The sequence below is a fragment of the Lygodium microphyllum genome, chromosome 17, assembly GCF_053477565.2.
Source record: "Lygodium microphyllum isolate KBCC chromosome 17, Lygodium_microphyllum_v1.1.10, whole genome shotgun sequence".
NCBI lineage: Eukaryota > Viridiplantae > Streptophyta > Polypodiopsida > Schizaeales > Lygodiaceae > Lygodium > Lygodium microphyllum.
The window spans coordinates 78,585,167-78,598,683 of NC_141151.1; the positions used below are offsets into that span (position 1 = coordinate 78,585,167).

The 13,517-nt window shown below is 42.7% G+C and overlaps 1 protein-coding gene across 4 annotated transcripts in view; it reads right to left on the reverse strand.

The window, feature by feature from the left end:
* LOC148022071 (MUS308 and mammalian DNA polymerase-like protein) overlaps positions 1 to 13,517 on the reverse strand; it is a 161,640-nt gene that overhangs the window by 59,944 nt on the left and 88,179 nt on the right. For 3 of the 4 annotated variants that reach the window (XM_087697682.1, XM_087697683.1, XM_087697684.1), the window contains 11 exons: positions 11,166 to 11,384; positions 10,966 to 11,083; positions 9,112 to 10,067; positions 8,827 to 9,024; positions 8,223 to 8,482; positions 7,908 to 8,124; positions 7,222 to 7,335; positions 6,787 to 7,139; positions 6,400 to 6,508; positions 6,023 to 6,169; positions 5,823 to 5,919 (listed from right to left, as the gene is read on the reverse strand). In XM_087697682.1, the coding sequence (XP_087553808.1) occupies positions 5,823 to 5,919; positions 6,023 to 6,169; positions 6,400 to 6,508; positions 6,787 to 7,139; positions 7,222 to 7,335; positions 7,908 to 8,124; positions 8,223 to 8,482; positions 8,827 to 9,024; positions 9,112 to 10,067; positions 10,966 to 11,083; positions 11,166 to 11,384 (2,788 nt within the window). Of the gene's footprint in view, positions 1 to 5,822; positions 5,920 to 6,022; positions 6,170 to 6,399; positions 6,509 to 6,683; positions 7,140 to 7,221; positions 7,336 to 7,907; positions 8,125 to 8,222; positions 8,483 to 8,826; positions 9,025 to 9,111; positions 10,068 to 10,965; positions 11,084 to 11,165; positions 11,385 to 13,517 lie in introns of those variants that run through there. The other variant, XR_015694453.1, reaches the window with a different exon arrangement.

Below are 13,517 nucleotides of genomic sequence, written 5' to 3' on the forward strand. Positions count from 1 at the left end.
CCAAGCCAAGCAGGCAGTGAACAACAGACTGAAGACTCCAGAACAGGGTGAGGGGGCAAGAGGGACTGTGAGAGTGGAGGTAGGATCGAAGCTCAGCACAGAAAACAGTAGACAGTGTGAGAGTGAAGCACGACACCCAATGCAATAGACTGAAAAGAGTGTGAACTGAAAGTACATGGTACAACCCTTAAACCTTAGGGTTGTAGGGGGGTATTCACACCCGAACACGGTAAGTGCCCGTAAGTGTGTGTCATAAGCACATACGAAATAATACCATAAGTCTGGGGTAAAAGACCTCTCCTACCGAGAGTAAAAAGTGCCCCAATATCCTATTGATCACCGGCACTCCGATGTGAGCGTAGGTGTAAGTGAGGCGTGAGTGAAATATCCAACAAACCCCCCTAGAGTGAAGAGTGATCAAGAGTACAAGGATCATCTACCACCAAAGGAGATCAAATTTAAAGCATGGCGAAATGCTTCAAATTTGTCACGCGGAATAGCTTTGGTGAAGATGTCTGCCACATTACTGGTGGTAGGACAATAGACAAGGCTGATATCACCTGCATGTAGCCTCTCTCTGAAAAAGTGATAATGTATCTCAATGTGTTTCGTGCGTGCATGAAACATTGGGTTCCGTGCCACTGCAATGGCACTCTGACTGTCAGTGAACAAAGAAGTAGGCTCCGTAACAAATACATCCAAATCAGCAAGCAAGCGTCTAATCCATACACATTCAATTGTGGTAGCGAAAGCTGCCTTGTATTCAGCTTCACATGACGATATGACAATAGCCAAGATATGCAAGACGAGCCAAGAAAGAAACAATTGCCACTAGTAGAGTGACGTGAATCATAATCACCAACCCAATCTTATTATTTGAGCCATTTATTGCTGGCCGACTGCATATTTATGCAAGTCGACCCTTTATTTTGTTGGCACTATTTTATGCCTACATTCAGCTCCCTTCTCCTTGGTCTCGATTATCATCATTCACTTGCAAGTTTCCAATGCAGGTTCTGTGGGAGAGGGGGAGCCATTGCCAGTGCCTACACAACCAATGGCTCACTATTCTACACCATTGTTTTGTGTTTGATATATGGATTCCATTTCCGAAGCATATGTTTGAGTTCTCCTTTTGCAGTGTTCTTTTGTTTTCTCTTTTGTCTTTTGCAATTTGTTACAGTAGACTTCTATGCTTCCATTGCTTCACCCACTTTTGATAGGATGACACAGAAACTACCTTGCGCACCTATGCACATTATAAGGATAAAGCCCTCATCCCACAGTACTAGCATGGCACCTTTGACCACTAAGACTACATATGATCTAAGGTCTCGACAAGAGTCATCACATAACCCCCTAAACGCTTGGCCTTCGATAAACATGATAAAGTAATTACTCCATGGGACCACAGATACCCGCATCATAGTATGGTTGATGTGGATTGACCCTCAACTTCTAAAGTGCACAATCATGTGACGAATGCTTGTGCTATATTGGCAGACTTTTTGGATGAATATGTTCTTGCAATCCTGGCCAATAAAGCTGCACAAAGGTAGTTACAACCTCAACCTTGATTTCTTTTCTATCATTCATGAAGCTAGCTGCATGGAATGTACAAGATATTTGTTCTTGCAACAAATAACATGATATGTGGCAAATTTTGCATTCTCATGGTTGGGATTGTAATGAAGCATAAGAGTCACAAAGGAGTGGGGCGAATGCTACACTATCATGGCTTCAAGCTTTTCTATGCTAGTGTTCTTGCAAGGACCCATTGAGTGTGTTGCTAATTGTCTCCAAGAAATTTCAGCCACTTTTGATTAAGCCATATGTATTGGGCAGATTTTTAGTTGTTGAGATTACCTATGATGGGGAAGCGCTATGGCTAGTGGACCTATATGCTCCCAATGATGTTTCTATTTGTCTTGAGTGATGGCAACAAAGCGAGCATGCCTTTCTCTTGGAAGATCTGGTCTTATCATGGGGAATTTTATCAACCCATCGCATCCAACTTCCAAACAGGGATTAATGGATGGGCCTAAATGCTAAGATTAGAATGCTTTTGCATCAGTCGTGTTGAAACAAGATCTATGGTCCTGGTTATTCCCCCTTGACCATGGTCATACCTTTCATTCAGCACAACACTTGGAAACTTGGAGCAATCTGGATCGGATCTCCTTCTTGTCTGAGGTTTTGGAAGTCCGAGTTCTACAAGGCTATGCAACAGTTACTGCATTAGCTTTCATTAGATTATACATCTCATAGGGCAGCCTCTCTTAATCTGTTGATATGTAATGTGCAAATGATCGCTAACCAATATGGAATACATCATGCTACCCGCTGCAACCAATGATTCTCTTCTCATGGATTCACCGGGTACAAATGGTTTCATATTGCATGCCCTTGCTCCCCTTGTCAAAGCTTTATCTATGGAACATCACTCAACTCCTTTGGTTCTTGCTTTGGAAGAAGAATTCTATAAAAATGGGCATCTCTTGGGTCTCTTGGCACCATGTTTGTACTCCTCGTTGGTCTTTGTTGGTCACTATTCTGAGCTTTGTGTGAGGGCCAGCAGCCCTGGCCTTTGATTGCAAAGGTTTTCATTGAGGCTCAAGGTATTCAACATGGAAACACCGGTATATCTACTTCGTGGTGGCATGTGGTTAATGTTGAACAGCCTCTTCATCTTAAATCCTCCATGCTTTTGAATCACTTAGTCCACTCTTGAAAATCAATCCTTGCTAAATCCTCTTGGGACCCACCTCTACATCGGGAGCTGACAAACCCCTTCAAAGCTGAAATGTTGGCTGTTTCAAACTCCTCGCATGGGAAGGCAAACAGGAACAGAGGCCAATGTTAAATTGAATGGCACAACTTGCACTAGCCATTGTTTGTGATGCGCTTCTACCCACAAGTGCAACTATCGTGTCTTTCCAATCAGTACAATGCTACTTTCACATTCCTAGAGCCTATAGTCATTTATGGGACTCCATTTCAACCCTCTTGCATGCCATGCAATCCTTTCCCCCTTGGAACCAAGACTCCCCCCCTTAACAAGACTGGATAATCAATGAGTGGCTATATCTGGGCTGTGCTTCAATGAATCAAATATACCACTTGCGTATACACGATAAGGACTGGCTTCCCAAAAGGGCAACCACACTGGTCTCCATAAAGGTGCACTTGGTGAAATCTATGATAATGACAATTTGACTCAACAAAATGCCTTTCAAATACAAGGACTTCAACTAGCAAACATAGATTGGTGCTCTTTCTCTTGCCTCTACATTTTCTAAATGTCAAATTTCCAATAGCCATTGTTTCTTTTGTGAGACGTGTGGAAACCCCTCACCATTAATTTCTTTCCTGTGCAATGGCAAGAAAAGTTCGGTCGCTCCTGTCACACATTTGGTTGCAAGTGGTGGGTCTATCAATGCTTCCAAAGGACTGTGTCTTTGGGCATCCCATGTTCATGGATCCTGTGCAGCCATATATGAGAGTGCTCTTTCACTTTTAACGCTTTTGGGGTTGTTGACACATATGGACAATGGGGAATGCATTCAATTTTGATTCTTCTTCGGGATGCGTAGTCATATAGCCCTCTTGAGAGGCCGCCTTCATTGGCAACTTGACATTATTGAGTTGGTGGATATTCTCCCTCGATAAGATTTGCTTCTTTGGCACACAACAATTTCCTCAACTCGTCTATGGCCTTTCTAATGCCTTTGTACTTTGGTCATCTTGTATCTTTGTATTCATGGTCATGCTGTACTTTTGAGATTATGTTCTGGTAATTAATACAATTACCCTTTACAAAAAGAGAGAGAGAGATGGAGAGATTTCTCTAGAGTGCAAATCGTTATGGATGTTATTCAGAAGAAGCATATGGGAGGTCACAAGACCATGAGGGCTTGTTGGTAGAGCATTTTCCTTATGCACGAGATATTACCACACCGCTGCTTCTTCACGTGTTCAATAGGGCATTTTGCAAGGGATTTAGAGCTTTGTAGAGGGGTTCCATTGCTATTTGGGTGCATTGGATTCATTTTGGGGATAGAGACCTCACAATGAACATTACTGAATAAAACCAATGTGATGGTGTTAAACACCTCCACAGGATGGGTGACTAGATCAAAGCTTTAGTTCGTGCCTTAACAGCAAGCTGTTTCGGCATGCTAAATTGTTTGTATACCTCGAGGTCACCTCTAAAGGGCCACAATTCTCCATGAGAGAATGAGCAAAGTCTAGATCGACGTGAGGGCTTGTACAGTTGGGCACTTTGGGGAGATTGTGTGCATTCATATAATTCCAAGCGATGCACACCACACTATGGCTCTAATGTATGGGCGGCAACCTAGGGACCCACCCTACTTCACTAGCATTGTGAGCCATCGCAGCAACAAACTAGGGTCAATCATGATTTCAACAATCAGTGGCAACCAATGCAGCAACCTCTTGTCATGATGATATATATCTAAGATAATCAAATGCAAGGCATTTGTGCCTTATGAGATGTTAGAGCAAAGTTAGAGGTTGCAATGATCCTGACTAGGGCTCTATTGTGGGCTCTATTGTGAATTTCCGAGCTCTAGAGTCCCAACCAAAAGATGCCCCAAGTTGTCATTGGCATCTGCCAAAAAGATGGCACGCAATGGAGACGGAGCTCTAGTATGCATTTCCACAAGATGGAGATTGATACACTCCCCCATTCAACGATAGACATGAGTACCCACCACTAGAGTTAAATCACACTAAATAAATTAGATGACCCAAGAACTTTTCTTGTACATGTCTTCAAATCGTTTGGTTGTGTGCTCCACCTACATGGACATCCATCTTTCTCATACAGTATGAGTGCTACTGGGCTGCTCCACACATCAACACACCACCAATAGGTTGAGATAGAAGATGATTGCACAAGAGGGTTGCATTTGCAAATTGTGCCAAACAAAGATGGAGATATAGAAGTGTTGTGTACATAGATGCCTAGTCTATCATTAGATAAGAGGGAGATTCCACCATGTTTTCAAAGACAAATGCGGATCATTCACCCAAATGGTGAAGTTCCCAAACAAGTGTTGCCTTGGGCAGTTTCTAGCTTAGACGCCAGTGAGGCCATATTGAGAGGACAAAGAGCTCACGCTAGTTCAAAAGATAGACCCGCAAAAAGAGTTCTCATTAATCTTTTCCAGCTAGTAAAGATGGATGTTCTTAAAATATCTTTATTGCAAATAAGACAATAGATTTTAATCATCTAACCATAAACCAAGTCCAATCCTACCCAAGAACCAGACATATAAATCCATCCAAACCAGGCCAAAAGCTACCCAAAATGGGGTCCACATTGTCCTAAATATCCAGGCATCCACCATCCATTCCTCAACTAGTATGGGGATCTTTTGGACCACATCTGGACTTGCACCATCCCAGCCCTCATAGCAATCTCCCTAGAGTGCTGCTAGTCATTATGTTTTCCAGAAGTCAGTCGAGAAAGCAGAGAGACCATTCATCTACAGGGCCGATCTTAGCACACCCAAGATGGCACCACATGGATGGAAGAACTAATGGAACACTTAGAGATAGCTATTCTCCCTCATTGTACCATACTCTTCCTTTCCATCCCTTCCTCCAAGATCCCTCAAATGTCAGCTAGCTGCATATTCACATCATTCTAACAAAGCTACAATTTACTGAGAAGTGTGATTCCACAGTTTCAGAAAACTCTTCACTATTGAGCCCTTTTCAAACGTCAGCAGCAGGGCTACAAAAAATTGGTATCCAGGTTATTTCATTGGCTGAAAAAGCAAGCAAAATAGTACCTCGAAGAGATGCAGCAGTTTCCATACAATGCATCAGCCTTTGAGCCACTTCTTTCACCACTGTTTTATCAACCTCCAGAACAAGCTCATCATGTATCTGAGGGGCAACATGTCAATCTCATGATAATGTTTTAAGATCAAACCCTTCAGTAGAGTCAATCACATATGAATCCTCCACTAGAGTTAAAGCATATACAAACCTGTAACAGCAAGCGGAATTTTCCTGCTAGCAATGACCCTGATTCGTCATTTGTATGCACACCTGAGCTACTCTTCCCCTCCTCTGTGACAGAAACTGTGGCAAAAAGCTTTATCATTGCAATTTTGATTAAGTCTGCTGCTGAGCCCTGTAGAACGCAGTTATAAGTAGATTAGTTATCTAAATCAAGAAAATTTGTTTTCTTATATGCTTAGAAAAGTTTGATTATGCAGAAGTAAGCCACCTCATCAGGAGATAGTTACCAAGAGCTTGTAACTTGAAATACAGATACTACTGTGTGTAGAATCATAGTCACACATGTTTGTCAGCATAGTCAGAATCTTAACTGCACCATACAAACTATTGGAAACTAATCACCTGGCAAATAGAATTCACAGCTTGTCGTTCTGCCTTCGCCCGCTCTGATTGGCTTCCACATTTAATCTTGCCCAAATAGCGCTTTCGTCCCACTAACGTGCTGATGTACCTGTTGAAAGGAAGGATTGCCCTTTATTGCACATATCCAGCAAGAGTCTAACTGCCCAAATGATTGCAATAGAAAAAATAAATGATTAACATAAGATATTGATACAATGAATCACAATTTTAATACCAGATATCATTTTGAATGTCTGGAAACGTGATAAGCACTAAACAAGCACCTTATCCATGAAGTGGTAGGAGTTATAATATGCTGTTTGACCAGATAGATGAAAATATGGTCCGATATATATTGCTAAGCATCCAGCTTATATAATCACCTACCCTTTCTCTTTGCAAATCTTTACAGCATCTTTGAGCCATTTTGCAATGCCTGGAAAAGCTGACTTAAAACGACCGTACTTTTCCATTGCTTCTGGTATAGTACATTCAAGCTGCTCTGCCAAAGCATTTACACCCATACCATAAAGTATACCATATACAAGCCGTTTTGTATGTTCCCTTTGTTTAGCAGTAACATCAGCTTCTTTTACTCCTGTCCACCTTGCTGTAATGATAACAAATAAATCCCCACTCGGCCTGCTCAAAATTTCTATAAGAGAGGTATCTTGAGAAAAGTGTGCCATCAAACGTATTTCAATCTGGGAGTAATCAGCTGATAAAAGCACCCATTCATCCTGGAAAACAAATATTTTCCTTTTATGGAATGGACAAAGTAAGTCACTCCCTTATAATCATAGATGATGCTGAGATACTTACTTGAAAAGGCATGAAAAAATCACGGGGGTTGATGCTGCAGATCTTTGTGTTTTGCACATCAGGAGAGCTTCCATGCTCTTCCATGATTGTGAAACTTAGAGAATGTTCCACACACTGGCAGAAAAACAGAAGCTCTTCTTAGTCCTGAGGATATTATTGCACACTTACGTGCATCATTTTCAGGTCCTGTGCATAATTGGGGTTTACTAACTTGTGTGTGTGGAGCTATAGTAGCTCTCGAAAAGTCTCAAGTTAATTAGGTTAGGAAAAGTCAGTACAAATAAGAGCTTGTCCATAACTCAATTTTCTTTAACTTGGAGCAATCACTATATAATTCTAGAGCTGTTACCTCCTCAAAATCAGTTAGAACAGCCATTCGCAACTGGACCTTATGGCATCCTATTAATGATTAAATTTTATAAGCTACAAGATATGACTTCATTATCAACAAATTCCCAGATAGTTCAAATCGATATCTCCAAGAATATAAAAAGAAATATATGTTTGAAGAAAGGCATGCCCTATGCTGCACGAATTTCAGTAACATCATTAGCATTTCATGCTACTACATATTTAAAGAACACCTGGGCCACGAAACAAGTCTTCAACTGTTGAAACCAAAAGTTGCATTTGCTTTGATGAAAACATGTGGCAGGCTCCTACAAATCTCTGTTGTGAAAACTTACCTGAAGGTTTGGCTCCTCCATTGAAAGTCTGCCAGTTGCAGTTGATGTTTGTAGCCAGTTGCCAGTCACATTGTATATAATAGATTGACCAGAAGCACAATGAGAATCCTGTATTATTACAGGCCTAGCTTTTGAGAGTATTGACATAACTGTGCTATGCAGGACCTTGGAAAGCGTCCGATGCTCTTTAATGACCTCAACAACAGGATGGTGATCCCTTCAATTAGAAAAAACCAAGTGCAAATCCACTAATCAAACAACTGAAAATACAGATGACTTAGATGAAGTACCGACTTGACATGTCTCAGAATCTACCTTAGTGCATCAAGTGCTTGCTTGTCTGTACTAGGATGCTGCTTTCCTTTGTTACAGCCAGCAGGGATAGGTAGCCGCAAGTGTGTATACAGAACACTTGCCACCTCTGCAGGTACAGAAAGAGAAAATGTAACTCCTGAAAGTTCGTGGGCTTTCCGCTCAAGCTCCCTTATCTTGACCTCTAACAGATGACGGGCATGCTTACATGCATCCATGTCTACTCTGATACCAGAAGCTTCCATATCTGCCAGTATTGAGACCTGCAACAAGGATCAGTTTCCATCTGTCATTTGTTACTGAAAGCTCCATTGATGTCCTATGTATGAAGGCGAGTGCTGCTTCTTCAATGCATTCTATTTGTAGCCTACTGGATCTCTCTGCTGTTATATGGTTCTTGAATCTTAACATGTGTGAAATTGCTCTTTGTTTTTGTTCTCTTCATCTCATAGGGGAATCTGAGCCATGTTTGGCTGATGTTTAGGCAATTTTCCTGATATCTTCCTTCATAGATGCACATAATATATCAAAAATCTTGTTAAACTTTTCTGAGGCACTTCGGACTACCATTTCTGCTTCATACATATGGATATAATTCAACACTTACCAAAGGCATCTCTTGCTGCAGGAGCGGTTGTTGAAGTCCCTCAGAAATGATCAATTTCCAAATAACTGAATGAAGTGCACGGATTTGAGCAACACGTCGACAGCAACCATTGTGAGCAATCTTTCCCATTTGATTTACCCATCTGCCTTCTCTACTTGCTTTTGCAGCCAAATTGCCTGGTAACCTCTTCTTAACCTCCTAGAAAGCAAATAATGTTTATACGATCACTTGAACAGAATGCATTGACCAAGTGCTACCTTGAAATCCAAAAGTTGATTGTGGTACCTGCTCTAAACCTGGATTATTAGCACTCTCTTCATCTGGCCAGAGAAGCCATGCTGCAAGATGAATATCAACAGGTGGCTGCGCCAAATTGATGGCCTGCAGAACATACATCTGATTGCACCTGCTATTTGTTTCAAACAGACTGGCATTTATCTCTTCCATCTGTCTAAATGTGCTCAAACACACTGAGGGGTGTTTAAACGCCTTCAGTTGAACTTGCCAGTCCCACGTCACCTTTAGAACTCCTTCAAGAGAAAAGATTGCTCCTATGCTTTTCCACCTTTGCTCTAGCACTCTATGGACCAAGTTCTCATCCTTTTCTGATGCCATGCTAGGGACACCAACACTAACATAGAAAATAGGAGACCCTACCCAACATACAGCCATACCTTTAATGTCAAAGAGAGGTGATCCGCTCTCTTGTCCAGAAGCTGTGAAGTGTAAATCGAAGAAAAATTCGCTTCTTTCCTTCCACAATGAGATGAACTCATCAAAGCCCCCACTCAAGGTATTCACATCTACTGGGCCATTGTTCAGAACATTATCACCAAAACTTGGAAGGTTGTTTTTTAAATCAGGCAGATTAGTTATCAATGCTCCTGATTCAGCTGATCTCTGGAATTGGCAGTCAGTTAAAGATTGCACATTCTGATTATTGTCATCTGAAACAGTATGTGGCCTACTATCTTGCAAACCATCTGCAAATGACTCTATTTGAGCAAGCACAGCACCTGCAGATACCTCCTGCTTTTCTATCTGTTTGTTAATCAAATTACTATTCAATGTTAATGGCTGAGACAGAGCAGTAGGAACATCAACCCCAATAGCTCGGAGTGCAGAAAATGCTGCAACTCGCGCTGCTTCAGCTCGATCAAGCACAAGCTTTCTTGCTCCATTCTGTATTTTTTTTACCATTCCCATTTGAAAACGATGCTGCAGTGGAGTTCTTGAGCCGTCTGCTCAATCAACAATCTCAGTTTAGTCCATATTCAATCTTTTTGCTTTAAATAAACTCCAATGCAAATCACATCCTATATAAATGAAGTATAATGATTTCCTTAGGTTTCCAAACACACATGCATACATGTAGGGAACTGTGTAGAATGTCTGGTTGATAGAGACTAGACTCTGGTTGACACTTACGTATCTCCAAACTTTTATACAGAGAGTGTACAGGCAATACATTCAATAGTATACTATTCAAGCATCTGGTATGCATAATACACAATAAGTAGGTATAGAGTACCTGAAGGCATACATGACACATCAAATATCCTCCCCTTATTACTTTCATAAGGGACTCTCGAAGGACATGCAAGAGCGCACAAGCTAACTCTAAGAATACTAGGACGAGAGATGCCTTACTATTTGGGACTCCAGCAACTTCTTCCACTTGGGTGCCACATGATCAGGCATTACAGGCTACCAGCAGGCCTGTTTACACAGCCCTTGTACCAGATGCTCTCTTATGAGCCAATAGTTTGGACATGTATGTTTTTGTAGGATCATTATCATCGTTTACACAGTCGTAATCTATTTTAACCTCCACATGTTTGTGTGAGGCAGTGGTTATAGAATCTTCCTTTCATTGAGGGGATGGGCAGAAGGTACTTTGACCCAAGAAATAATGGTCAAGTATTATCATTTCTAGCACGGTTATTTTTTCAGATATTAGCAAATGCTGGACCACTGACCCTTATATACATAGAACAAACTATGCTTTATAACATATTAAGGGTACGAATAGAGAGTTTAAAAACAAGCGGGTTAGAAAAAACACCCAGTTGACCACTAAACTTCCCAGACGATCCTTTTCAGTGAGGAGATCATATTGACACAATAGCTATTCCAAACCTGAAGATACCCAAGAGGATGACTCAAACAGCGCTTTTGCCAACTCTCCTAAAGTAGCTTCAGCGACAGCCTGAGGAGTTCGAAAGCCTGCTCTATACAATGATCTTGCTCTTGATGCCTGCCAATGGTATATGTATCAAGTAGAGATTAAGTACAAATCAGTCACTATGACAACAATTAAAGAAGTACACAGGCATTACTTTCACGTATGGAATCTCTGTCAGCTCTACAATTTCTGCTTTGACTCCAAATGACACACGACTCTGAAACTTTGAAACTAGACCCTCCAAGTCTTGCCACCCAAGTCTCTCGCAAAATGCTGCTACCATGGATGCAAATCTCCCTGCCATCTCTTGAAGTGCTTGAACCATGCCTCTCGCAACCTTGAATGAGTCACAAACATCCACTAATGGTGTCTCCTGCATAAGAAGCACATTAGAACTTTTTTTCCCCAAAGAAGAGAAAAATCTATTAATGAAACCTCAAAACAAAATATCCCAAGGCAGAGTACAAGATTAACCCTGTAATGGACTTCCAAGATATAACAAATATAAAGCAAGGACTGGAAACTCTAGCACAAGGCCTAAGTGAATAACCGATGAAGAGGTCTCTAATGTCAAACCATACACATACATGACTCAAAATGACATATAAAGTCCTCAAATCCCAGATCTGAGAAAACCATCTCTCCTGCTCCACATGGTCTCCAAATCACCATGTAGCCTCTCCATAGTTCAAAGTTGCCACAGGTTTCAGAAACCTAAGGTACAAAACCGGTTTCAAAGATCCCATACAAATTTCATAAAAGTTGAGAAATGGGTTTCATTCTAAATAAAAATTATTTCCATCATACGCATATATCAGAATACTTAAGTGTCATAGCAAAACACTTTTTTTTTTGCAAGTAAATCGCAAGACCAAAGGCAGTGCTTTGGAGTTTCCAAATGCTGCTGTGGGCAGCACTTACAACCTCCATCCCGTTGCATCTGGGCCAACCAACTCCCAACAGCCAAACCCCCATGTGCCAAAAGCCAAAGGAAATACAACACCCTCCTCGGCCTCCAGCTGTCCCACAGGCGACGCCAGACCGACGGAAGGCATCCGTGATACTATGCTCTGCCCAGTATCTGCTGCGCAAAGGTGCCCAATCCATGTCTTCCTGCATCAGTACATGTCTACCAATCATGGCTGTGTACTCCAAGAACCTCAGAGGCTTCTCAACGACCCCAGTGGCCGGCCATAGCCACTCTCCAGGATCCCACTCCAACTCATCAAGTGGCCTGCTCTCCCATATCCAAAGGCGCCACTCTTGAAACTCCTCCCAGGGCACATAAGGGTCCAATTGTCAAATCTTCCCCTGGAGTGACCACACGAATCCTCCTCTAGGAAAGGACAGCAATCTCCTCATCTTGATGTCCTCTGTCAAGAGCAAGACACCCCCCATCATGTACGGTAAGAAGGTCCGCAGGGGGGCACCACCCACTCTACCTGCCACCTGTAAGGGGATCCTTGCCAGTGAGAATCTAGCAGCCTACACCTCCCCATGCTCCACTGGCTCTCAAATCAAGGGATCTAGCCACTCCCCAAGGGATCGCCGAGTCAATCTCTCTCATCCTCAGCTCAACTCCTCATTGACATCTTGACGCCCGCTGCAACACCTCTTGATCTACCATCCTGTACACCTCCCTCCATGTCTTGATAGTACGAGTAGGGCCAGCCCACTAGATGTGGGATCGCTCACCTATCTGTATCCCATCCCGATCTCTGACCTAGGGGTTCCAGACCACCGGCTGGCGATCTATCTCCTCCTGGCATCCTAGGGGCCTCTAAACTAGGGCCTTGCGAAAGCCCTACCACACTCCAAGTAAACTGCGAAGGAACGAAGATCTAGGTGGCGTGATCTGGTCAGTCGTGAAGATCCATCTCAAGGATGGCCTCCAACCCCCGCCAAGCCTGCACTCCTGGAGACCCTCCTACAAAAGGACCTTCCAGGTCTACCCGCCACCTGGTGTGAGACCACGGACCACTAGCTTGCCCAAGAGGGCCAAGCTCTTGAACTCTGGGTCAATGATCCCAAGCCCTCCCTCAGACCGATGCCAGATGATAATCACCCACGCCACCTTGCCCCGCGAGTCCCTGGAACCGTCTGAGCCAAACTAGAGAAAATTCTGCACTAGGCAGCGAAGTTGAACCACACAAGACGAGGAGAAACACCAACAAGAGGCAATGTACCAAGCCATCACAGAGAAGGATTTGGTTTACCACCAGGGCTCGCCCTGCTAAAGAAAGGCGGACAGTGCTCCAATAGGTCAGTTTCCGCCTAATAGAGTCCAGAACTGGAAGAAATTGTTGGGCAAGAGTGATGTCGAACCCCACCTAGAACCCTAGATATCGGACGGTCTGTCCCCTACACACCCATCTAAACCCCAAGTAGACACCCCACTCTGTGCTGGAGTCCGCATCTATAAGAAAACAGACCGACTTTTGCCAGTTAATTTTTGCTCTAGCTGCAATGCAAATACCTCCAGAGCTAGTCTCACTCTCTCCAGCGT